The following is a 25,252-nucleotide window of genomic DNA, read 5'->3' on the forward strand; positions in this document are numbered from 1 at the left end:
ACCTAACCCAACAAGCCCCTGCTCACCTCCCTGAGCTCAATTCCTATCCCTCCACTCCTCTGCCTCTTCCTCTCACTTGCTCCACTCCCATTCCCTCCCCCGTTCCCCTTGGCTGCTTGCACACGCCAAGCTTTTTGCCACCTTAAGGCTTTTGCACATGTCCCAGCCACTCTGGCTGTCTCCTACTTCTCCCTCAGGCCTTGGATCAAATGTCACCACTTCATAGGTACTTACTGCCCCTAACTCCCTACATCCTATCCCAGTCATGTCCTCAGTCATCCCCTGGCACTCCACCTTGTTTTATTTTCTTCATTTACACTTAGTATTTGAAGTTGTCTTATTTGTGTATTGTGTTATAATGTATTGTACTGTGTTGGGTTGTATTGTCTCCCCAACTAGAATGTCAGCCTCACAGGAGCAGGGATTTTGCTATACTTTTCATCACTTTATCCTCAATGCTTAGCACAGTGCATGGCACATAGTAGGGGCACAGTTAATTATTTATTCTGGAATGAATGAGGAGCTCTCAACAACTGTGTGCTAGATTTTAGGACACAAGCATCTAGGTGGGTTGTGGCTGAGGTGAAGTGTGCTCCAGGTTGTGACAGGCATGTGCTCTGAGCTATTGGGCTGAGGTCAGGTTTGAGGAAACATGCACCTGTCAGGTGCTGATTGAGTTGGATTGTAAACTGGGCTGAATGCATCAGGTAATATCAGACTGTTGAAGTCAGACTCGATCCCAGATTTCAGGTAACAGGAGTCCTAGTTAGGCATGGCTGAGTTAACTTGTGACTTGAGCAGTGTCCAACAGGCATAGGATCACTCACGGAGAATTATGCGTCCCCAATGGTTGTAGCCAAAGAGAACTGTGACCACAGCAGTGTCCAAAAAGTCACTGGGGGCTGTTGGAGGACGGGCTCGGTTTACGGGGAAACAGATGTCCTTAGGGACGCTGGCTGGATTGGGCTGTAACCTGGGCTGGTGGATGTGTTGTGAGTTGTGACCTCGCCCATCAGGCGAGGACCCGGCCCGAGCCAGCCCGCCTGGTTGGGGGTGCCACGCCGGGGGCAGCAGGTAACACACCTGGGGATGGGTCACCTGGGAGCGGCTCACCTGGGAGCGGCTCACCTGGGCGTACCTGGATTCACGAGTCGGAGCGCTTTCGCGCCCGGCGGGCTAGCCCCGCCCCTCGGCCAATGGTGACGCTGAGGTCCGCGGCCGTGGGCGAGGATTGGGCTCGGGCGGACGGGCGGACGGGCGGGGCGGGGCGTCCGGCAGCTTAGGCGCTCTGCCTGCGGGCGGCGCTGAGTGCTGGTCTACGCGGGCGCGGCGCGGGCGGAAGTGGCGACGCTGGCGTCCCTTGAGCCTGCGGCGGGCGGCAGTGACGGCCCCGGCGCTGACGGCGGCGGCCCGGGGGGCGGCGTGGACGCCCGCGGCGCCGGCTGGGGCATCACCAAGGGCCTCGACCCCGAAATGGCGCTGCTGGCGGAGCACCTGCTGAAGCCGCTGCCCGCGGACAAGCAGATCGAGACGGGGCCCTTCCTGGAGGCGGTGTCCCACCTACCGCCCTTCTTCGGTGAGCAGGGGTGAAGAGGGGAGCTGGCCCGCAGCCCTGACCCAGAGCGCACCCGTATCCTCCTTCTCCCGAGTATCCCTCAACTAGACACCGCAAATCCTAATTCCCCACGCACCCGAGAGCCCCTTTTTCTCCAAGCACCCCATATCTTCCCTATCCCGGCCCGCTCCCAAATCCTCTTTCCCCCGAACATGTCACATCCTTCATCTCTTCCCAGACATCCCCAAATCCTCCATCTCCCTCAGACTCTCCCAACCCTCTGTCTCCCCAGACACCTCACATGCCAACATGTCCTTCAGATGCTCGCGGTTCTCCACCCCTTTGTGCACCCCAGTCGTCCATCTCCCCACAAACACCCCCACTCTTCCAAATCCCCAATCCTCCATCTCCCCGAAAACATCTCTCACCCTATCATTCCCCTCTTCCCTTTCAGAGTGGCTCTCAACTCCCTCCCTTAAAATGAATCCCCCCCCATTTCATAAACCCCCTCTTTTCTGTAAATTCTCCCAGTCTCTCCCTCATGGGACCTTGTGAACACTTCTTTCCTTAGAATTCCCTCATTCCAGATCAGAGACACCACCCACCACCGCCACTCCAAGGGCAGGAAGCCTGGCAGGGTGAGGAGGGTCCTTTTGGAGACAGAGTCGCAAAACTCTGGGGCCCCTTCCTAGGCAGAACCACCTAAAGCTTTCCCTCCATTTAGAACAGGGGTCAGGACAGGGGGGCTGCTATGTGGGGCGACATCAGACATGGAGTGCTTGGGATGGGGTCCAAAAGAAAAAGATCCCTCCTCCATATGTCATGCCCTGGGAGGTCATAGGAGCACTGAGCCAGTTGCAGACCTTCCTTTCTCCCATCCCTCAGCCCAGCCCACACCCTGGATGGAAAATGGGAAACAGAAGACAGTACCATCGGCCCCTGCCCGTTGCTTTGCTGGTCCTGAGTAAAGGGTGCAACCTGAGCTGTGCTTTTTCCTCTTCTATGTGGGCTTGCCCGGCGTCCCGCCCTGCTGTTTCATTTGGTGGCCTTGCAGGAAGAGACCAGTCCGGAGGGCAGAGTCTAGCCGAAACCCGCAAACTGACAGAACCTTGACACTGACCTGGACTGAAGGGAAGTGGCACCCGGGGCAGTCACTCCCTTTCCCCCCTAGTGGGTGACCAGGGCTCACGGTGGGCAGTAGTCCCTGAAGTGCCGTGGGCTCTGGGGTGGTTGTGACTACGTGGAGTCGTGTGCATGCTCTCCTCCTCCACCTCTTGAGCCTCAGTATCCCCATCTGTGAAACGGGCAAGCTGATCTCCTAGGCTAGCAGCAAAGAGTAAATGAGGTGGTGTGTGTAAAGTTCTGAGGCCTTAAGTGCCAAATAGATCTTAGCTGTTGGCAGGGGGAGGTGTGTGGTTGTTATACAAGTTCCTGGATTCAGTTTTGGTTCCTTCATAGAGTGGATGATTGATTAATGAGTAGTATTTGAGTGAGTGCCATTGGCTGGTTTGTACGATTCTCAGACCTGGCTCTTTTACATCCACTGTTACATCCCTGGTACCCAGAACAGCGCCTGGCACACAGTAGGTGCTCAGTCAGAACTTGTTAAATGTATAAAACATTCTTATTTTCTGTATCTCAGTGTTGAGATAACACTGACTCTCCAGGCAGGAGCTTGGGAGCTATCTGGTTTGAGCATTGAGGAGTTGTTGATTTTTGTGACAGGTTTTTCCCCCCTCCTCGGTTCTATGAGCATTTGCCCTGAACAAGGATTCAGAATCTGTTTAAGCTAGTCGTTCTCAACTGAGGGTGGTTTCGCCTCCTCAGGGGACATCTGGCAATATCTAGAGACATTTTTGGTTGTCACAGCTTGGGGGGGGGCGGGGTGGTGAGGGGCACGGGGAGGTGCTACTGGCACCTAGTGGGTAGAAGCCCGGGATGCTGCAAACATCCTCCAGTGCACAGCACAGCCCTCACCACAAAGAACTGATCCAGCCCCAAACGTTAGCTGGATCTCAAGGTGGAGAAACCCCGAGTTAAGCTCTGTGGCCCTTTCCTCCCTCATCTTCAGCAAGGTTGCCCATCAGTTCTGCATTTGGGGGCTCCTTCATTTGATGCGATTATCGGGCCGGTTTTAGAGGAAGGGGGTGGTGGCGGCTGGAGCTGGCGGTGATCTGGTGCCCCGGCTGGAGAGCACCCCCTCCTCCTTCCCCTGATCTCAAAAGACCCTTGTCTTTGCTGCGAGCCTGGTGCTGTGGGCCGTCACATCTGTTGACAGAAGCACCATTTATACAGAGGCCTCAGTGGGTTGGCCCACAGAGGATAATTCTTAGCACTATTTAAAAAAAGTGATAATCCATTTATTTATTTATTTATGGCTGTGTTGGGTCTTCGTTTCTGTGCGAGGGCTTTCTCTAGTTATGGCAAGTGGGGGCCACTCTTCATCGCAGTGCGCCGGCCTCCCACTATTGTGGCCTCTCACTATCGCGGCCTCTCTTGTTGCGGAGCACAGGCTCCAGATGCGCAGCCTCAGTAGTTGTGGCTCACGGGCCTAGTTGCTCCGCGGCATGTGGGATCTTCCCAGACCAGGGCTCGAACCCGTGTCCCCTGCATTGGCAGGCAGACTCTCAACCACTGCACCACCAGGGAAGCCCCCGTGATGATCCATTTTGAAGCATTAGGCTCTTCTTGGGGGAGAGTTCCTCCTGAGGCTTTAAGCTTTAGGAGGTTGCTCCCACCAGTGGCTTTTCTCTGGCACTCAGGGGTCGATGGAGATCTGCCGTCAGCTCTGACACACGGGCTTTGCCTAGGTCTTGGGAACATCTGGTCCCCTGGATGATCTGGGTGGCGTGTTTCTGGAATGGAGCAGGCCTGGGATAATGGACACAAGAAGTCTGAAAGGCATTCGGTGCCAGTTTCCTCCAAATCAGTGTTTCTCCACCGTGACACTGCTGACATTTGGGGCTGGGCCATTCTTTGGGGTGGGGGTCTGTCCTGTGCTTTGTAAGACGTTTAGTGGCATCTCTGACCTCTCTCTACCAGATGCCAGTGGCACCCCATCTCCCCAAGTTGTAACAACCAAAAATATCTGCAGGGAGACCAAGTTACCCTTGGTTGAGAGCTACCGCTCTTGATATAAATAGGGCAGAGGGCTGAAAGCTGTGTTTTTAAAAAGTATTTTAATTCTGCAAGGAAGATCTGTTTCTCAAAGGAAAATTGAGCAAGAAGAAATGATAAATTAAAAATCTCCCTGCCATTTATTGAGCATTTACTGTGTGCTAAGCATTCTATGTTGATTAATTCACTTAATCCTCTCACAACCTTTTGAGTCAGTTTGTTGTTGTTGTTATTGTTATTTAAGAGAGAATCAATGCTGACATTTCAGAGTATTTTCATTCCAAACCCATTTATATCTTTATCTATGTTTAAGGGGAAATGTATAAGCTGCTTTTTTACACCCAACAATATAGCATAACCACCTTTACCCATCAGTCAGCATTTTTCATAGCTGCCTAGAACTTCATTGTTTGAATGTGGCCTTAATTTATTTAACCAATCCCCTGCTGTTGGACATTTACATTGCTTCCTTTTTTTTTTTTTTGCTCTTGTAAACTGTGCTACAGTGAACATTCTTGTATATATTTCTTTGCATACTTCTTTGGTTATTTCTAATTTTTAGAAGGGAAATTGCTGGGTCGAAGGCTGTGAAGGCTTTTAACCTGTTAGCACAACCCCATTTCTTAAACCATCATCGGTGGTGGTTTGGGACAGAATTGGTTGGGCTTGATGAATGCTGATTCTTTGGGCTGCAGGTCAGATGTAGCTCAGAACATCTGCATCCTGGGCTAACACTTCCATATCTCCAGCCTGAGTCTCCCGAGCTGTATAGGTTTTGCTATGTCCACTTAGAGGTCAGCCCTTTGTCCATCTTCTTTCTCTACCTTGACCCAGTAATTGGATCTCACCTCTGACTGATCAGTTTGCAGCTGACTTCTGTGAGGCCCTGCTCTCTCATCTTTTATGGTCAATTATGCAGCTGTTCTAGAGCATTTGCAATTGGAGGATGGGGGGGGGGTGGAGGGAGGGGGAGGGAGAGGCTTAATCATTTAGTCTGGCCACTCCGTGCCTAGAAGCCTCAGTGGCTCCCTGTTACCCCGCCTTGATATCTGTGCTGTAGCCTTTCTGAATGGCTTGCAGCCCCACAGAGGGTACCATGCCATCATCTGCCTCTGGCACTTTACCCGTGTCAGTTTCTCTGCCTGGGGTACCACTCCTCTCTGGCCCACCACCTTCCTTTCACCTGGCTGGGTTCCACTTATCCTTAAGGAATCAGCTTAGGGGTCACCTCATCCAGAAAATCTTGCCTGACTCCCATGGAATCTACCCCATTCTGACACTTTGAGTTATTTCAGTGCCTAGCACTTGGCGAGCTAGTGATGTTTGTCGAGTGAATGCTTTTGGCTCCATTCCCATTTTTCTGGGTTCTTCTAAAAGTGTTTTGCTTTCTTCTCTCTTTCTAAGTTAAAATATAGGATCAAATTAAGATACATAACTCATATCCTGTACCCATGGCAGACGTTAATAATCAATCATGATGCTGTTTTTTGCCCCTTTAAGTCTAAACACAGCCTCGGCCACTCCGAGGTCCATTAGAATTGATGTATGAGGTGACACCTGTTTGCTCTCACTGTTTAGCGAGCAACCAAAGATGCAGGAGCTGAAAGTAATGATTTCTACCTCTTGGTTCTTGAGATCCAGATTCCAGGGGTGATTTTACTTCCTTCAGGCTTCTTAGCTTAATTAAATGGATGTCCATAGAATTGAGCCTTACAGATACCTGACACTCACGAAACAGTCCTAGAGTAGCCCCAGAAAGAGTGGTTTTGCATCACTTTGGTTCAATGCTAGCTCTGTTTGGCGGGGAGTGGGGGAATGGCAGCCCAGAGCCACAGAATTATCTTGTTTTACAGCCAAAGAAACCAAGGCCAGGAAGGTTAGGTGACTTGCCCAAGGTCACACAGCCAGCAATTGACCACAGAGCCAGACTAGAACTCAGGCCTCTGGACTCCTTATGCAGTGCTTTTGCTGTTGTGCCTGCCTGCTTTCCTGGCTTCCTGTCTGGTCAGTGGAGCCAGCCTGTTTGGCCACCGAAGTCCTGGAGCTCTGCTGGCTCCACCGTGGCTTATCCAAGACGCTGGGAACCCCAGACCAGCTATGCAGGTTTCCTTGGAGCTGCGTGCCTCATAATCATCTTGCCAAGCTGGGACCATATCTCTTGCCTATTTGAACGCAGATCTGATGGCCGGGGCATGGAAGTCATCCAGTGGGGAGGCCCCAGACAGCTCAGTTTTTCCTTTAATTGGGACACTGAGTTAACTGCCTGGGGACCAGCCTCACCCACACCCCTTGGCCTCTAAGAAGTTGTTCTTACCATTGCAACAAGCACCTTTCAGGACTTGGGACCACAAGTTTTTTGGTATTTGTTTTTTAAGTTGATACAAATATATGTTTATTTTTGGTTTTGTATAGAATATCCCAAGAAAGAGAAACAAGAAACTGTATTAACCCTCGTCCAATAGCAGGTTAGTTATCATTTTGGTTGAGTGTCTGTTGAGAGCTGGATGCTGTAGGAACCGGAAGTAGACCGCTTCTAGGAGGAAGAAACAATGTACTTTGCGGAGGGCGGTGGATAAGTCACTTTCAGCGATGGGTTTTGCAATTTTGAACCGGCCTGCAGACTCCTCTCATCCATTGGAAGTGTGTTTGCAAGTAGTGAGTGAGGATTCATTAGCCTTGAGGAGCACCTACTGCGTGCTGGTGAGACATACTCATGAGCTCACCTGGCCCAAGTTAGAGCCAAGTAACACCTGTATAGAGGGCTGCCGCTGGCCCTGTTGTCTTATCCCGTCCGTCTGTATAACAGCCCATGAGCTGGCTGCTTTGGAGGCTTAGAGGGAAGAAGTTGCTTTGAACCTGGGTCTATTGTCCACTGAAGTCCATGAATCGAAATCTCTAGATAGATGGATATTGGCATCAAGCAGCCAGCCTGAGCTTGAGTGCTGGTTCCATGGTGCCCCAGCTGTGTGTCCATGCCCTAGTGCTTCCCCTCTCTGAGCCTGCAGCCCCAACTGTACAAGGGGGAAGCTGGGCCTCCCAGGAGGGCCGATGGAGGTGGCCTCCCCCAAATGATGTTGGCACCCAATGCCCAGAGTCACTCCATCTTTTTGCACAGGTGGGACAGACATCCTCAGACCTTTAGAATCTGCACTTCTTGCCACACAGCCCTTGGGAAACAAGGTTCTTGCAAAAAGAAGCTGCCTCTGGCTCTTGCTGACCAGCTGCCAGGGCTTGGGGCCAGCTGAGCCGCCTGGCTACTGAAGCAATTCTCACTTATAACATCCAAAGGCCAGTGCAGAGCATGGACAAATGGTGCCCACCTGCTCTGTTCCCCCAGTGATAAGGATGAAATCCTCTTGATCCTCTGGGTTCAGAAAAGTCTGACCCTGAGGTCAGGGACGGAGGTCTGGCCTCTGCTCCTGGAGGGAAGAGGATGGAGAAGAAAGAGGGAAAAGACCCGAACGTCCACTCTGTCACCTGCTAGCTCATCCAGCCCCCGTTTCATTCCTCATCTGTGGGGTGTCTGTCGCATAGGGCTTCTTGGAGGAACAGTGCCCCATTGTGAATCGCCTCCCAGGCCCCAGCAATGTGCCTGGCAGAGCGTAGGTGCCCAGCCAACATGGGACTTGAAAGGGAATGGAAAGAATGCGTGACAAAGGGCTTTGTAAAATATAATGCATGACCCCATCATAGCTAGCGTAACCCCTGTTTTGAGTGACTCCCATGTGCCAAGCATTGAACTAGCCGATATCTCATTTCCAGTCCTTATCATGACCTTATGAATTAGGAGGAATTCGTGCCATTTTACAGAAGAGGAGACCAAGGTTCAGAGTGGTGAAGGGATTTGACCAGGTCACACAGCTAGTAAGGGCTTTGTAGGGGGCCAGCCCTGCCACAAGTCTTCCAGAGCAGAAAGGGCCTTTTTGAGCTGTTTGTCAGGGAGGGGAAATGATAGGAAGTAAGTTCCCATCTGGCAGTGTGCTTATTTCAATGAGCTTATTAGAATGGAAATGTAGGTTGCATTGTTTCAGTTTTAAAATGGCCTGGATGGATGTTAACTCCTTGTGTTACATTCTTACAGAGTTACTGGTAACAGGGTTTTTTGGGTTTTTTTTTAATTGTTACAGTGTTAACTGTATCTGAGCTTTTAAAAGTCATTACAACGGATCAGCCCTCTCCAGGGTCCTATAAAACCTCTGCTTTCTGTCCCTGCCGTTGCGCAGCCAGCTCACACTTCCCCTGGCTCAGAAATGATTCACTTTCTGCACTGCTGTTCCCCCGAGTTCCTTTCTCCACTCCCTTCTGAGATCTCAGACATTAATGGTCAGGAATACATGGTCCTTATTTTATAACTGAAGGGCTCCTGTTAATTTTACCCATATCAATCAACTGATAACACCTTCTTTCTCTACCTCTCTCTCCTCCCTCCCTTCCTCTCTTTCTCTTTTGTTTTCTTAATCATTGGAATCACTCTTTTCTGGATTTCTTCTCTAAAGAATGATGATATAATGTATAATAATAGTTATTATAATCATAATCAGAAAGAATACTTTAGCCAGAAACTATGAAAATTTAGCCAGAAACTATGAGGTGAGGCCTGTTATTAGCCTCATTTTACAAATGCGGAAACTGCGGCTCAGAGAGTTTAACTAAATTCTCCCAGGCCACACAGCAAGTAAGAGAAATCATTTTCCCATCTGCATTCCCGATTGAAGGCTGGTTTTTGCCAAAGGGGTCAATTTTGGATAAAGAGAGTTGGCATGTCATGGGGGTGATTTTTAAAAGCATCATTTTGTAAACATTCTTTTCTCTTAGATATTAGGATAGTAGAATTTAGAATGGGAACTAGTTTTAGAAAGGTGGGCATTCTCAGGGCTCTTATGCTTCAAAATAGGCCGTATTGCAGACTGAGCCATCTCACACACACACACACACACACACACACACCACATACCCGTGGATTAATAAATGATTCATCTCCATCAGCTGTAATTTGAGTGCCTCCCATTATGATCCTTGTAACCCAGGGTCTGTAAAGTTAATCTGCCCCATGTGTTTAACAACAAAACCTTATTATCCAGCTATTGAAAAAAAAAAAAATTGAATTTGAAATAGAACCTCCCCAAACCAGGCTCCTAGAGTCATGACACAGGTACCCTCTTCTTCCTTTTTCAAATAAGTATTTATGGGTTGGCTCTGGTATTCCCACACTGAATCACACAGGCTGAAAGTGAAGCTGTGCATCTTAAAAATGGAATGCTTTTTGTTCTTGAAGGAGAATTATTCCTGAGATGAAATGAGAGGGCGGGCCAGGGCGGGGGCGATTCTGTCACTTTCTTGCCTAATGTTGGGAACATCACCTGTGGGAAGATATGGTTGTCTGAAGAGGCAGGCGTTGAGGGGCAGCTTGGATGGAAATTTCCAAGTATGTGCTGGGGGCTTGCTCAGAGCGTGATGGCAGGTGCTTTCCAACTACGCTGAGGCCAGAAAAAGAGGAAGTGAATGTGATTCTGTGTGGCATATGGTGACTGCTGGCTTACGGGGAATTCTGCTGTCTGGGCAATCTCAACCATCTGAACTATGACAGAGACCCGGGCAGAACTGTCACAGAGGTCATGCACAGAATGCTTGCTTGGTGCCTGTTTCCTCTTATTTTGAAGGCAATGGTGACAAAGTTGGCTATTTGTTTTCCAAGTATCTAGCAGAATCAAAGCACTGCAGAGAAAACAAGAGGAGTTTTTAAAAAACTACACAAAGCTGTCCTAAATCCCTGAAAACATACCATGTAGAGCCATTTAGAGAAGACTTGAGGGGGCCTGTGATGTCACTGGGTCACACTTTTATCATAATTCCTGTTTTTGATGATGGCCCTGTTTAGAAAACTGCAAATGGCTTGCTGTACAAAAGCAGGGACATTTGAGTTACATTTTGAGAAGTTCCATCCAGAATGGCTGAATGTGAAAGTTGGTACATTCATAAAATTTGGTAGATGGAAAATATTTCACTGTTTTATTTTCTTTTTATTATTGAGATTAAATGTCTTTTCCTTTCTTCTTTTAATTGTCCATTTTTCTATAAGGTGGTTGTTGTTTTTTTCTTATTGATTTGTTCGAACTCTTTACACATTAGGGATGACAGTCTTTGGTCTATGGTATTTGTTACACAGGTCATCCCCTCCCCCAATCAGTTTGCTCTTTGGCTTAGATTGGTGATGGGATTTCCCCCCACCCCGACCCCATGCCATATAGAAGGTTTCTGGGTTTTGTAATCAGACTTATTGGTCTTTTCCTTATGTCTTTTGGGTTGAGTAGCATGCTTAGAAAAGTCTTCTAAACAGAAGGGGCCATTTGCCAATGTGTTCCAGGTAACCAAGGCTTGACTGTGTTTGGAATCCGTGCCCATTAGAGTTGGTATCATGAAGCGAGATGGTGAAATTGTACCTGATTTTTCTTTTGTTTTTGAGACAACTTCCTTTCACCCTGGAGGTAAGACGATGAATGAGAAAAGCGCCCGAACGCCCCCGCCCCCGCCCCCTGCCCTTCCCTTCTGGCAGGTTCTGGGTGTCATTCTAAAGAGCCTGTTGGCTGACAACAATGAAAAACAAGTTTGGGTTAACTGCAAAACAGGTAAAACAAGAAAGGTAATAATTTTGAGGCAGGGCTGCATTCTGTAGGAAAGGTAAAGCTGGATAACCCTCCAGAAGCATGTCGCGTCGTATCCAGAGCAGCGGCCAGTTTGAGTTTCAAGGCTTAGGCCACGGTGTGCTTGGGGGTTAAAATCATTTCAGGGTTTTCCCGTCAGAGTCCTTTCGCTTTTGTTGAGTTCACACACACAGATAGAAACGTTCTAGAAAGAAAGGCTAGAGGGAGTGGTGGCACCAGCCTTGGCTAATTGTGTCTGCGTGCCTGACTCTCGCCGTGTGACCCTGGGCCAGTCACTTGGCTCTTCTGGGCCTGGCGGCCTCGGGCTGCGCCAAAGCAAACATAAACCCAGAGCCTTCCATGAGGCGTGTTGAAGCTGGCTTCAGCTTACCTGGAGCGCCTCCTGTTTGTCCAGCACGTCAGGGCTCTGGAAAGGGAGGGGCCTGAGCCCAGCGTGGTTCAGGCACTTGTCCAGACACCAGAGCTGAGAGCCGAACCCAGGACCGGGGCTCTGGAGCACAACCGTGCTCCTCCCCTGATCACAGGCGGCCCACCCCCAGATGCTGCCAGCCCGACTCCTGTGTGCCCATCTGCGTGTACACAGTGACGCCTTTCCTGCCGGCAATCGCCCCCTCGCCCCGGCCCCATGCAGCGGGGAAGTGGATTCTGGGGTCGGTCGGCCTCACCATCTCCCTCTGCTGGGGTCCATCTCCCAGCCCTTGACTCTCCCCTCTCTTGCTTCTGCTCTACAACTGGCTCCAGAAGTCCATCCAGACCCCACATCCTACCCTACAGTAGAGCAGAAGCTGTGTCCCTGCATGGTAGCCACGACGCACAAGAACAGCTGCCTTGGGGCTTCCCTGGTGGCGCAGTGGTTGAGAATCTGCCTGCCAGTGCAGGGGACACGGGTTCGAGCCCTGGTCTGGGAAGATCCCACATGCCACGGAGCAACTGGGCCCGTGAGCCACAACTACTGAGCCAGCGCGTCTGGAGCCGGTGCTCCGCAACAAGAGAGGCCGCGATAGTGAGAGGCCCGCGCACCGCGATGAAGAGTGGCCCCCACTTGCCGCAACTAGAGAAAGCCCTCGCACAGAAACGAAGACCCAACACAGCCATAAATAAATGAATGAATAAATAATTAAAAAAAAAAAAATCAGGGGAAAAAAAAAAAAAAAAAAAAAGAACAGCTGCCTTGGGGCCCGGCTCCTGCCAACCACGGCAGCCTCATGACCCGAGTGACACGCTGTTGGGAGAAGGCGAAACAAAAAGCCTTTCTCCCCGCCATCGCGGGGTGGGGCGGGCACTCAGAACCATAAAAGAGCCGTTTCTAGAGCCAGGGAAGCTGAATAACATTCTGTGCATGTCTAAAATGCATGCCCAGTGGCCTGAGTCGCTGGGAAAAGCTAGGGAGCCACCCACGCGTGGTTGATGATGATCTGTCGCCAAGCCCTGGTTCCACATCTCCAACGTGGGATGGCTTTACTCGAACATCAGCCGGCAGTGGGAATCAAATCACGGCCAGGCTCAGGGCCCTCAGTTGGCACATATGGCGCCTGCCCCATCACAGCAACTCTACAGGGGTGGTCCCTTTCCAGGCGGGGAAACTGAGGCCAAAGCCCCTTTCCATAGCCTCTGCCTTGTTAGTCGCGTGGGTCCTTAGACCCGGTGCATTGGGTCAATCTTCACTACAAGAAAGTGGCTAGAAGAAGAACCTGGCAGGAAATGTGCCTCTAGATTCACGTTTCCTATTATCTGCCCCCTCGTTCATGCTGGGGTCCAGCTCCATGCCAGGTGCGGGGGGCACAGAGGGGGACTGAGGCCCCCCTGGTCTCTGCCCTCTCTGAGGTCAAGTCCATGGCAGGGATGGGTGGAAAACAGAGTTACATGTGGAACCACAATCACGGTAGCAGTGCAGTGGACTTGGAGAAAAAGTGGAAGTAAGAAGTATGACTTTTATGAGCAGAAAAAAGTGTCTGACATTCTTGTTCTTTTTTTTTTTTTTGGCTGTGCCGCACGGCATGTGGGATCTTAGTTCCCCCACCAGAGATTGAACCCGTGCCCCTGCAGTGGAAGCACAGAATCTTAACTGCTGGACCACCAGGGAAGTCCCAAGTCTGACATTCTTTTCCAACTTTATATATGAAAAATTTAAAACATACAGCAACCCTGTTTGGGAAAAGCATCTTAGGAACTTGTGTAGAAATCAGCGATTTTTAGAAGATGACTGCTGTCATCTGCCGATGCTGGCTTTCAGCTGCGGCATTTCCAGCCTCCAGCCAACCCTGCTCACTTCAGACTGGCCCCCACAATCTGAATTGGCTCTGGCCAGTCCATCCTGTTACTGAAGGCAGTGGTTCATGTATACTGACAGACTCCCTCGGTTTGTCTCAAGTCTGAAGTCAAGGGGAGATTCTGTCAGCAACCAAAGACCTCTGTGCAGTCCTGAATGGCGGGGCAGGTTTGTCTTCCAATTCCAGGGCTTGTTCCTATACTTGGTGCTCCTAAGGGTATGGTCTTACCCCTTCGATTGTCTAGTTGGTGAATATATGGTGCAGTGTTAAATACATCGCAGCCTTAAAGCTGTTTGCCCATTTTGTCTTTAAAAATCTGAACAAATGGCTAGCGAACTCTTGGTGAAATTTAAATGTTAATAAAATAGTATACCCATAAAAAAAATAAATAAATAAAAAATAAAACGTACAGCAAAATTGAAAGAATTTTATGGTGAATATTCATGAATCTGCCACCTAGATTCTACCATTAATACCTGACCATACCTGTCTATCCACCTCTCCATCCATCCATCAATCCACCTCATGTCTTTGGACAACATACATTTTGAAGGGTTTTTTTTTTTTTTGGCTGCACTAGGTCTTCGTTGCTGCGTGCTGGCTTTCTGTAGTTGCGGCGAGCGGGGGCTACTCTTTGTTGTGGTGCACGGGCTTCTCATTGCGGTGGCTTCTCTTGTTGCACAGCACGGGCTCTAGGCGTGCTGCCTTCAGTAGTTGTGGCGCGTGGGCTCAGTAGTTGTGGCTCGAGGGCTCTAGAGCGCAGCCTCAGTAGTTGTGGTGCACGGACTTAGCTGCTCTGCGGCATCTGGGATCTTCCCAGGCCAGGGATCAAACCCGTGTCCCCTGCATTGGCAGGTGGATTCTTAACCACTGCGCCACCAGGGAAGCCCCCCTTTGGAAGGGTTTTGCCAGTCCCTATGCTCCCCATCCATGGCACCTGCCCGGCTCCTGTGAGGCTCGAAATTGGTGACCCTTGGTTGCACAGTCAAGAGGGGAAGAGTCTCCAGTGGTGGAGAGTCCTGGCTGTCTTGCATTATTATTTTTTTTTTAAAGGAGGTTTCTTTTTATTTATTTATTTTTTGGCCACGCCGCTCGGCATGCGGGATCTTTGTTCCCCGACCAGGGATTGAACCCTTACCCTGAGCAGGGAAAGCGCTGAGTCCTAACCACTGGACCGCCAGGAATTTCCTGCATTCTTATTTTAAGTCTGGAATGCGTTGTCCTTTGGGGGAGTCAGTGGTAAATGTCCCAGGAGAGAACACGTTGCAGGGCTAGCAAATTGCACAGCCTCCCAGGTTGGCCTTGCAGGATGAGGTCAGCGATACATCAGGGAAGATGAAAGGGTGGGTGGAATCATTACCTCATTAATGCCCTTGGCAGGTCCACCTGGGAGTCCAGAGCGCCCAGGATCAGGTGGGACAGGCAGCCTGCATCCCCCCACCCAGCACCTCGGCGCAGCTCCTGTGGCCACCCCGGGGGAGGTCCAGCGTAGCCCCGTGGAGGGAGATGTGCTCCCACAGGCGTGAGAGAGGCCGGTAGCTGAGAGCGGTGGGCTCACCTCTCGGCCCGAGGGTTCTGTGCCCGGGAGCCTGCAGCAGGGCAAGGCAGCCGCCCCGGGCCCCATGAGGGCCTCAGTTGGGAAGCAGGAGAGTAGAGGTGGCAGGGGACACAGGCCCAGTGTTCCCACTCAGCGGAGGTCCTGAAGGACCTGGTGCCTTCCGAGCCTGGGTGACATTTGCTGGACCGTGGAGCCTGGCGCTGGTCACGCTACAAAGTCATAAAGATGGTCACAGTTCATGCACTGAGGGTTCCTGTGCTGGCCACTCTGCTAAATGCGTTCAGCGCGTGCATTTTAATCCCCACGTCAACCCTATGAAATAAGTGCCACTGCTGCCCCATTTGACATGTGAGGAAACTGAAGCACAGGAAACTTGCTCAACTGAATTCAAACCCAGGGTGTCTGGATTTCTACCTGACCTTCTTTCCATTGGGTTTTGGGGTATTTCATTTATAACGTCCAATGCTGTTTCCCCAATGCACCTTTTTTGTAACGGCTGCGATTAGAATGTTCCAGATGGCCGGCCAGGTGTGCTGGGTCACCTTGGGTGGAATTCAGCCCACAGGTGTCCCTCCCCCAGTCCTCCGCCCCTATGCGGTCAGTTGGCACGCGCACCGAGGCCCCAGCCTGGCCAGCGGACAAGGGGAAGCTGGCGCTGGTGTTTCCCCGCCGTGGGTTTGATACCCACTTGTGGCCTGCTTGGGCATCTTTGCCCCCTGGGCTCTGTATCGAGGACGGTGAGAGGTGTTGGGGAAGCACAGCTGTCTTCAGGCTCTGAGGTGAAGTCCTTGTTGAGTCTGCTCAGGAGAGAACCGGCCCTTCCCCATGTGTTTCCTCCTTGCCCAGCCCTTAGCAGGGAGCTCTGACCCATGGGCTGTCTCTGGTCCCCTTGACAGCCTGCTGGGGGATCACAGAGGAGGGAAAGGAGGAGAGACAGTCCACAGTCAGCTCACATTTCCCATGGAGTCCTGAGTTCCAGGCACTGCCAGTTTCTAGGTCCACATTTCATCAACTCAAAGGTGCCACCTATTTTAAAATGCTCTGTTGTTTTATGAACCACCAAGACAGGAAAAACGCCTCCAATTAAGAACATTCCAATTCCAGAGGTGAACAAAATATGTGTCTTGGAAGTGGGTTGTTTCACATCATCCTCACAGCAGCTCTGATCGGTTCTGTTGGCCCATTTGCTAGATGGGAAAGCTGGGCTCAGAGAGCAGAAGGGACATGACCAAGCCCACACTGCCAGCGTGTGCAGAGCGGGTATGGAGCCCCAGTTCATCGAGCTCTGTTAAGTGACCAGAGTCCCACTCCTGGTGGGTTCTCCTGGGCTCTTATAAAGAGTCTCAGAATGGTGGGGCCTCTGGGTCGCCAGCTCACTTCTTCCTTAGAAGCTGGTGAATGAGGTGGGTAGGATGAATTGGGAGATTGGAATTGACATATATACACTATGGGTACTATGTATAAAATAGATGACTAATGAGAACCTACTGTATAGCACAGGGAACTCTACTCAGTGCTCTGCGGTGACCTAAATGGGAAGGAAATCCGAAAAAGAGGGGATATGTGTATACGTATAGCTGATTCACTTTGCTGTATAGTAGAAACTAACACAACATTGTAAAGCAGCTATACTCCAATAAAAATTTAAAAAAAAAGAAAAAAGAAGCTGGTGAACGAGCTGTTCTTCCAGCTCGTAAGATTCCTCGAGCTGCCTCCTGGCCAGCTGGTTCATTAGTGGCCTCCGCCTTGTCAGCCAAGATGGTTTCTTAGAGTATTAGTTTTGCAAGATACTCTACACTGTGCTGTCCAATTTGGTAGCCACTGGCCACATGTGGCTATTTAAATTTAAATGAATGAAAGTTAAATCAAATTACAAATTCAGTTCCTCGATCACACTCACCACATTTCAAGTGCTCAATAGCCACATGTGGCCCATGTTAGACGGTGCAAATATAGAACATTTTGTCTTAGGAAGAGAGGGTGCTGTGGACAAAACGGTTTGCCCCCTAGATAGTCCAGTTGTATTTTTTTTTTTAGTATTTATTTATTTATTTGGCTGCGCCAGGTCTTAGTTGCGGCATGCGGCCTCTTTTAGTTGCGGCATGTGGGTTCTTAGTTGCAGCATGTGGGATCTAGTTCCCCGACCAGGGATCAAACCCGGGCCCCCTGCATTGGGAGTGCGGAGTCTTAACCACTGGACCACCAGGGAAGTCCTAGTCCAGGTGTATTTTAAAGGCTCTGACAAGTCCTGCAGTAAGAAACTGGTCTTACTCAGAGCCCAGCACTCCAAATTGCCCATGAACCATTTTAACACTTAACAAACAGCTCTGCCTTTCCTTAAACACACCAAGTGACCTCCCCTCCTGTCCCCATGGCCCATGGAGGTCCTGAATATCACTCTCGTTGGGAATCTAAATCTCTCTTCTTATTTTGTCCCCAGATTGCCTCGGCTCCCCAGTGTTTACTCCCATCAAGCTGGACATAAGTGGCAACATCACAGTACGTACTTGGCCCTGCAGCCCCGGTACCCAGATCAGGACTCTGTAATCCCGCCCCGTCACCAGTGCCCTGCTCCCTGCCACAAGTTCCCCAGGCCGAGGAACAGGAAGGAGGTGTGGAAATGGGCCTGGCCCCCAGCTTCTCTGACTTGGGGCTCCAGGTTCTTGGTCCTCTTTGCGGTCATGCCATCCAGTCATAGCCAAACTAGGACCACAGTCTGGAGGGTTGACCTGAGAAGGAACCTACTGGTTCTTGTATTCACTCTACCAAACAAAAAATAAACTCCAAGGTCCACAGGTGCACTGACCCTGCCCTTCCCTTCCCCAATGCTGAGAGCTCCAGACGGCATCCCCCAGCCACTGACCCTCCCCCCATGAGGATCCACTCTGAGGCTGGTTCTGTGTCATTATCCCCATTTTATAGACGAGGAAGCTGAGGCTCAGAGCTGTTGAGGGGCTCATAGCACGGAAGTGGCAGAGGTGGAATTCACATCCAAACTGCCTGGCTCCAACTCAGGAGCCTTCTTCCTGGACATCTCAGAATCCTAAGAACCTATTTCCATTTGTCCACAAAAGCGAAACTTCAGATGCTTGGGGTTTGAGGCGCTGTCAGTAGTGGTTGGAGAACGTGGACTCTGGGGCCTGGCCAGTGCTGGAACCCGCTCGCACCTGCATCAGCTATGTGACCTTGAGCACGTCATTTCCCCTCTCTGAGCCTCAGTTTCCTCATCTGCAAATTGGAATTATGACAGCAGCATCAGGGTTGCCGTGAGGATCAAATGAGGCTGTGCCCATAAAGTACTTCGCAAGTCCTGTAAATGCGAACAGTCATGGTTATTGTTATGACAAGCCCCGCTGACAAGCCCCACTGCAGGTCCTGGCGCTGGGGGGCAGGAGAGCGAGGCTCTGGCGGGGCGCTCCTCCACCCAGCACGCGGCAGCCGTCTATGGGGGCAGCCTTCCTAAGGGGGAAACCCTGTGTGCTCCGTTTCAGAAAATCAAAGCTGTGTATGACAACAACCCGGCCAAGTTCCGGACCCTGCAGAACATCCTGGAGGTGGAGAAGGAAATGTATGGAGCAGAGTGGCCCAAAGTGGGGGCCACGCTGGCGCTGATGTGGCTGAAGAGGTGATGGGCTCGGGTGGCTGGGTGTGTGTGGCTGGTGGGCCCGGAGGCCTGCTCTGCAGAGGAGGGACGGCCAACCCCGCCACTGCCCCACGGTGTCTGCTCTGATGGGGCAGGACGGGCACTTCCTGTCTTTCACATAGGCGCTCTTCTTGTGTAAAGCTAGTTAGTGACAGAGAAAAAGCACCCTGGGGGCCAAGGCCAGCCTGATGGTGACGCTTCCTTGCTTGTTCCAGCCCCACCAGAGGCATAGCAAGCCGGCGGGTACTCTGGCCGTTGTGCTAAGCTGTTTAGACACCCAATCGCATTTCATGTGCTGTGAGTTAGGTGTGGTTATCCCCATCTCCCAGAGGAGGCCACTGGGGCTTCTGGTGGCCAAATCACATGCCCAGGGCACAGGGGCAGTGCTGGGACTGAGTGGCTGAGCACAGTTGTGCAGGTTGTACACTGCACAAAGATGTTCCGTCTAGGGCCGGTCACATCACACACATGGTAGATTTGTATATTATGACAGCTTCTTGACAGAAATACAGCATCTTGAAGACAAAGAACTCTAATTTGCACAAAATTTGTCCTGTGGCCTGGGGGCAGGGTACCCCGATATGGGATATGAACTCAGACAGCCTTACCCCAGAGTTGACAGTGCTTGTAACCGTGATACATATTGTCCTCATAGCACATATTTGGAGCCGCATACAATTGTTCCATCTTACAGATGAAGCCATTGAGGCTCAGAGAGGCCAGGTAGCTTGCTTGCTGAGATCACGCTGCTCTCTACCAGCTCCAGAATTCTCCTTTAGCTGTGCAAACTGCACAGTCCCTGGCAACAGCTGTGAAGCCAGGAACCCATTCTCTGCCCCACAGATGTTCCCAATGTTGCCCTTTCTCTGGGGCCTGGAGTCAGGAGCCAGGAAAGGCGCTCTTCCCCTGTCTCTCTCTCCATTCCCTGAAGCTACCCCACCCCCACCCCCATGCACTTCTTTGGTGAAACAGAACAGGAAGAATCTGCTCCCTGGAGGGTGTGGCCTGTGTGGGCATCAGGGGGTAAATGGGCTATAATTAACAACCTTATGGCCTATTTTATGACTCGCCCCCACTGAGCTACCTACTCTTGTCTGTCAACAAGAGAATCACAGACCTGGAATAAGGAAAGCCCCTGGGTCTATCCATTGGCAGGTTCCGTAGGTTTCTCAGGAAGAGCAAGCCAGAGAGTGACGTTCAGATCAGTTAGATTGTGTCCAGATCAGACATGGGCAGAGCCAGGTGACTGGGAGAGCACATGCCGGTGGATGTCAACAAATCGAGCACATAATAAGCACCTGCTGTGTGCTGTGCATGGTGCCGGGTGCATGGGATGATGCTTGGAGAGGCATGGTCCCTCTTAGGGCATCACAGCCTGGGCAAGGGGTCAGGCTGGTGGGCAGATCCTGACAGCTGGATATCAGACCCTGGAGCAGAGAGAAATCAGGGAGGGCTTCCCGGAGGAGGATCGCCAAGCAGGGTCTCCAAGACTGAACAGGAGGGTTCCAAGAGGAGGAGGCCTTGCAGAGACCTTGGGAGGGCAGGAGAGGCACAGCATATCTGCCCCTCCAGGAAGATCTGGTCTAGCCAGGGCCCGGGATGCAAGGCAGGAGCAGGGAAAGATGAGATGGGATTGGACAAGGATGAGTTCCAGCCTCCTCAGGGGTGCTAGGGAGCCACTGAGGGGCATGAAGCCCATTGGCAACAGGGTAAGATGGGGCTTGAGAAGGAATCGTCCCAGCTGCTGGTTAGAGGGGGATCATTTGGGCTGGGAGAGGCAGGGCCTCAGGAGAGGTGGTCAGCCAGGGCAGGGCTGGGACTGGACCCTGAGCTCGCTTCCACACCCCAGGCTGATCCCCAGTGGTTGAGGGTTGTGATCCAAGCATGGAGGATTTCCCTTCACCTCATAGGTGATAAAGCTTAACTTTTATTCCTTTAGTCCTCGGGTCCAGAACTCTTGCCCCTAAGAACCCCCCAACCTGAATCCTACCGCCCTGCAGGGAGGGAGCAGAGGACCCCAGCTGGGGAGTGAGACAGGCTGGGTTCACATCCCGGCCTTTGATTGAGCTTTTGGGGTACCTCTGTGTTCCCTTCTGTGAAGTGGGCAGATCATGCTGAACTTAGTCTCACAGGGCTGAGGGGAGCAGGTGAAATGATGTGGATTAAAGGGCTAGTACTGATCTGATTTTCAACTTGGTCACCCTGCCGTGACCCACACCCTTCTTCTGGCTCTTGAAGCATCATTCTACCCCGGAGGAAGGGCTCAAGTGGCCATTGGAAGATGCAGACGGTGGCTCAGGCAGTGATGGAGGCGGGGAACCCACAGGGTCAAACTCGCCTGTGTTCTCAGCATGTCCCTGGTCTATGGTCCCTGAGCCCTTTGAGGACCAGAGCTGTAGCTTCAACCCTGCACTGACTGGCTTCATTCCTCAAGCACTGATGGCCATGTGGCCATGGAAATAGGCAAGACAGGCCCAGACCCTGCCCTCATAGACCTTACAGCCCAACAGGGACTGGCCCCAGGCCTGGTATAGACGAGGTACTTGGGACATGTGACGTGAGCCGGGGAGTCATGTTACACGGAAGCTGTTGTAGACACATGACAGTAGAGGAATCATCACCCCCTTTGGGGTGTCCATCCCCCCCGGCTCACTGTGGGAGGTTAATACAGAGCACATCCGGGTCTCCGCGTGCGGCGCTGGTGGGTGGTGCCGACGGGGGCGTGCAGGGCGCTGAAGCGCCGTCTCCCTTCCGGCTGCAGAGGCCTGCGCTTCATCCAGGTGTTCCTCCAGAGCATCTGCGACGGCGAGCGGGATGAGAACCACCCCAACCTCGTCCGCGTCAACGCCACCAAGGCCTACGAGATGGCCCTCAAGAAGTACCACGGCTGGATCGTGCAGAAGATCTTCCAGGTGAGCCACCCCGCAGGCCCGGAAGGACCACCGGCTCGCGGGGCCCGCCCTCTGCCCCGCGCCCTGGAGCTGCGGTCCACGCCCCCCTCCGCCCCGGCTCAGGAAGGGCTCCCCTGTCCATCTGGGGTGAGGCTGGTGCTCCGAAGGACCCCTGCCGCGTAGCGGGCATTTTCCTAGATGCTCCGTGGTGGTTCTGATGAGGGGCCTGATTGGGAGGCCATGGGAGGAACCAGGGCAGAGACTGAGGCCGTCAGGTTGATGGTGGGCTGGCCTCACTGGCCCCTTGGATTCAGCTGGGACCCTCGCTCTGGGGTTGGGAGGGGAGGAAGGGCCCCTGTGCCCACGGGGGCGTCTGCTGAAAGAACATTGGCCCACGAGGCCCTTGGTGACTTGTGTTGGGGTGGTGATGACCACAGGCCTTCAGCACCAGCCCGGCTTTGGGAGAGGTCCACTGGGGAGGTGTGGAGAGCCCTCGGGGTGCCCTGTACACTGTCGTGGCTGCCCTTCCTCCTGAAGCTCCCACCACCCGCTGTTCCTCACTCCCGTGAGAACCGGCATCTGAGGGCTGGTCTCTGTCCCACGTGGCACAGGTCGAGGGTAGGCTGGGTCGGGAATCTGCTGGATCCAGGCAGGAAATAGGGCCACATCTGGGCCATCTTCCCTGGCAGGGCTGGGGACAGTGCTCATCCTGGGTGGGTGCCGCAAGGGCCCTGTCCCCCACCACCCCCGGCAGAGCGTTGCCCCCCCTCCCCCGTGAAGGCCTCACGACCACCACCTCAGTAATAACCATGTGTCCTGGATGCCTGGCCTGGCGGGCTGCCCGTGGAGGGGGACCCTCACAAATGCACCGAGAGGTGCTGTCCTTGCCTCCGTTTCACAGATGAGGAAACTGACGCCCAGAGACGTTTAGGATCTTGCTAGAGGTCACACAGTAAGAGAAATGGGCAGCTGGGATTCTACCTCCTGAGCCTCGGTATCCTCATCTTGCAGATGGGTATAAAATAGGCCCTGCCTCACAGTCTCATTGTGAAGAGTCAGCGTGTTACTCTGTATAAAATGCTTGGCATGTGGTTTACACTCAGCAAATTGAAGCTATTTCTATTTTGATTCCTAATGATAACGTTATTATTTGTAATTTCCTCACCTTCTCAAAAGGCTTGTAGCCTCAGCTTTTTATCCGGTTGCATCCTTTTCCTTCTGGCTCTGAAATTCTGTGTATGTCTGGTTCTCTGGACTTTTCAAGTTGTCAGGGAAGCCCTGAAATTTAGGGAAGTATCACCCCCTGAAGGACAAAAGAGGAACAGCACAGATCAGCCGTCCTCTCCCCGGCTCAGAAAGGTGGGGTCTCAGGAGGAAGCTGTTTACTTTCTCCAGGGCAGGGAGCGCCGGGGTAAGAGGCTCATCCACACCAAGCACCTGCTGTGTGCCTGGTGCTGTGCTGAGCACTTCGCATGACCTCCTTAATCCTCACAAAGGCAGCCCGATTGGGTGGGTGTCATTATTATCCCCATTTACAGATAAGGAAACTGAGGCTCAGAGAGGCTAAGTAACTTGCTCAAGGCTCACCGCTAGTCGGCGGCACAAGCTGGAATTTGAACCCAGGTCTGTCTGTCCCCAAAGCTTCCTGCTGTCTCTCACCGGGGTAGAAGGGGACACACATCCCCCTTGGCCTTTCCCGTCCAGCACCACGAATAGCACAGACCCCTGCCCAGCACGGACCTCTGGGGAGTCCCCTCCCAGAACCCCGACGGGCCTGGCCTGGTGGCTCAGGGTCTCCACCTCCGCTAACACTGCGCACCCTCCTCTCACCCGTCTCAAGGCAGCACTGTACGCGGCCCCCTATAAGTCCGACCTCCTCAAAGCACTCTCCAAGGGCCAGAACGTGACGGAAGAGGAATGCCTGGAGAAGACCCGCCTCTTCCTGGTCAACTACACGGCCACCATCGACGTCATCTACGAGATGTACACCAAGATGAATGCTGAGCTCAACTACAAGGTGTAGGCCAGACCCTCAGCGGGCACCCCGGGCCGCATGCCCCTGACCACAGCCCCCCGCAGGAACAGGCAAACCCGAATCACTGTGAATCCAGCCGGCCGGCCACCCCCAGCCTGAGGCGCCCCCCAGAGCAGCCCAGAGACGGACCAGGGTCTGCAGGGGACCGGCCCTGCTCTTTTAAAAGTCACTTTTGGGGTCTATCCTCCTGGAGCAATAAATAACGATCTCACTTCCGAATTTCATGACAGCACAGACTGACTTTATGCCTTCATTTCAGTGTGATAAAAATTGATTAATGTTTCTAATAAATCAAGTCCTTGGGTTTTTTTGGTTTCCCACCACCACCCCATGCGGAGCGTGACTCTGGGGGAACCGGTGTCAGACTCCTCACTTTAAAAATAGGCGCGTGTCCTGAGGATCTGGCTGACTGATGTTTGGGGTATTTTAAGGACCATGAGGGGGTTTGATCTGAAATTACACAGGGCCCCTATTGTGGGATTTTTTTTAAACAAACTGGCGTGTGTTCTCCGTGGTTTGCACAGCCCAACCTCACAGCACTGTCATTAGAGCCTGCTCTTTCTTACTGTCTTTTGCTAGACAGTGTTTTTATAGCTGAAACCAACCAGCAAGCCTTTGATGACCAAGGGGAGGGTTATTTTAAAGCTATCAGGCACAAATAATTGACCATAGATGACTGTATTTGCATTCTTCTCCATAATTATCTTCTTCAGGGACAGCTTTTCCAACCTAAGAAACTACCTACCATGTGTATTCTTTCAAGGGGAAGAGGATGAACCCAAGAACACGCCTTGCTGCCTTAACTGTCCTTCCTGGCGCTAAAAAGAGCTGTATTTTTGAAAGTGTTGGGGCAAACAGAGCAACCCCCAAAGAACTGATATGTGTTAAAAACCCAGTGAGGAACGATTGGTGATTTTTATGTGGAAACTAAATAATCCTTAATAAATAAATCTCTATTTTGGAATCACATTGGTGTGCTGTTTTGGTTCTTGATTCTTTTTTTTTTTCCCCGTTCTTTCTGGATCAGAGGTTACAACTGGGGATAAGCCAAGGACCTGTTTTCTGGCCTCCAGGTCCTATTTCTGGTTTAAAAAAATAGAACTGGTTGCCACATTGAGAAACTGGGGACATGTCACAGAAAAAGCTTGATTTCTAGCTTCTTTTGAAAAATCAGACTGCCTGTCAGGAGCTGAGAGATGACTGCCCCCTTGGCTGGATGGGAGGAGTGGGTGGATATATTTTCCACTTTGCCTCAGTCCCCACCAATCCCTGTTGCCTCCCCAACCCTGTGACCATTGGTTATTTGAGCTTTATTGTGGGCTGATGCTTTTTCTGTTACTAGGGTTAAATGTAGAAGGAAATATTTTACTTCATTCCTGCTCCTACAGAACTGATAGTCTAGTGGGCAAGATGGACCAGTAAATCACCAGTGATGATATAGAGTGGTCAGTGCCCAGAGGGAGCCTGGGGCTACAGGTTGGGGGGGCCACATCCTGGGATGACACTGAACCTCGATGGAAG

General features: G+C 51.7%; 1 protein-coding gene across 2 annotated transcripts; it reads left to right on the forward strand.

The window, feature by feature from the left end:
• Positions 1–1,306: 1,306 nt before the first annotated feature.
• Positions 1,307–24,700, forward strand: LOC118880163 (glycolipid transfer protein). 2 transcript variants are annotated; one of them, XM_036823623.1, is made up of 6 exons: positions 1,307–1,576; positions 17,603–17,661; positions 18,654–18,787; positions 21,567–21,717; positions 23,537–23,713; positions 24,445–24,692. In XM_036823623.1, exons 1-6 carry the CDS (start codon positions 1,474–1,476, stop codon positions 24,505–24,507), a joined length of 687 nt encoding a protein of 228 aa, XP_036679518.1. In that variant the 5' UTR covers positions 1,307–1,473; the 3' UTR covers positions 24,508–24,692. The 2 variants fall into 2 exon arrangements, with proteins under 2 accessions (XP_036679518.1, XP_036679520.1); XM_036823625.1 differs by having other exon boundaries at positions 23,537–24,700.
• Positions 24,701–25,252: the final 552 nt, after the last annotated feature.

The sequence above is a fragment of the Balaenoptera musculus genome, chromosome 14, assembly GCF_009873245.2.
Source record: "Balaenoptera musculus isolate JJ_BM4_2016_0621 chromosome 14, mBalMus1.pri.v3, whole genome shotgun sequence".
Lineage (NCBI taxonomy): Eukaryota > Metazoa > Chordata > Mammalia > Artiodactyla > Balaenopteridae > Balaenoptera > Balaenoptera musculus.

Bases quoted from the DNA above. Each gene is read 5' to 3' on its own strand.
- LOC118880163 (XM_036823623.1), top strand. From the start codon at position 1,474: ATGGCGCTGCTGGCGGAGCACCTGCTGAAGCCGCTGCCCGCGGACAAG. The intron at 1,577-17,602 runs GTGAGCAGGGGT...TTTTGTCCCCAG, and splicing joins CCACCTACCGCCCTTCTTCG to ATTGCCTCGGCTCCCCAGTG. The intron at 23,714-24,444 runs GTGTAGGCCAGA...TATCTTCTTCAG, and splicing joins ATGCTGAGCTCAACTACAAG to GGACAGCTTTTCCAACCTAA.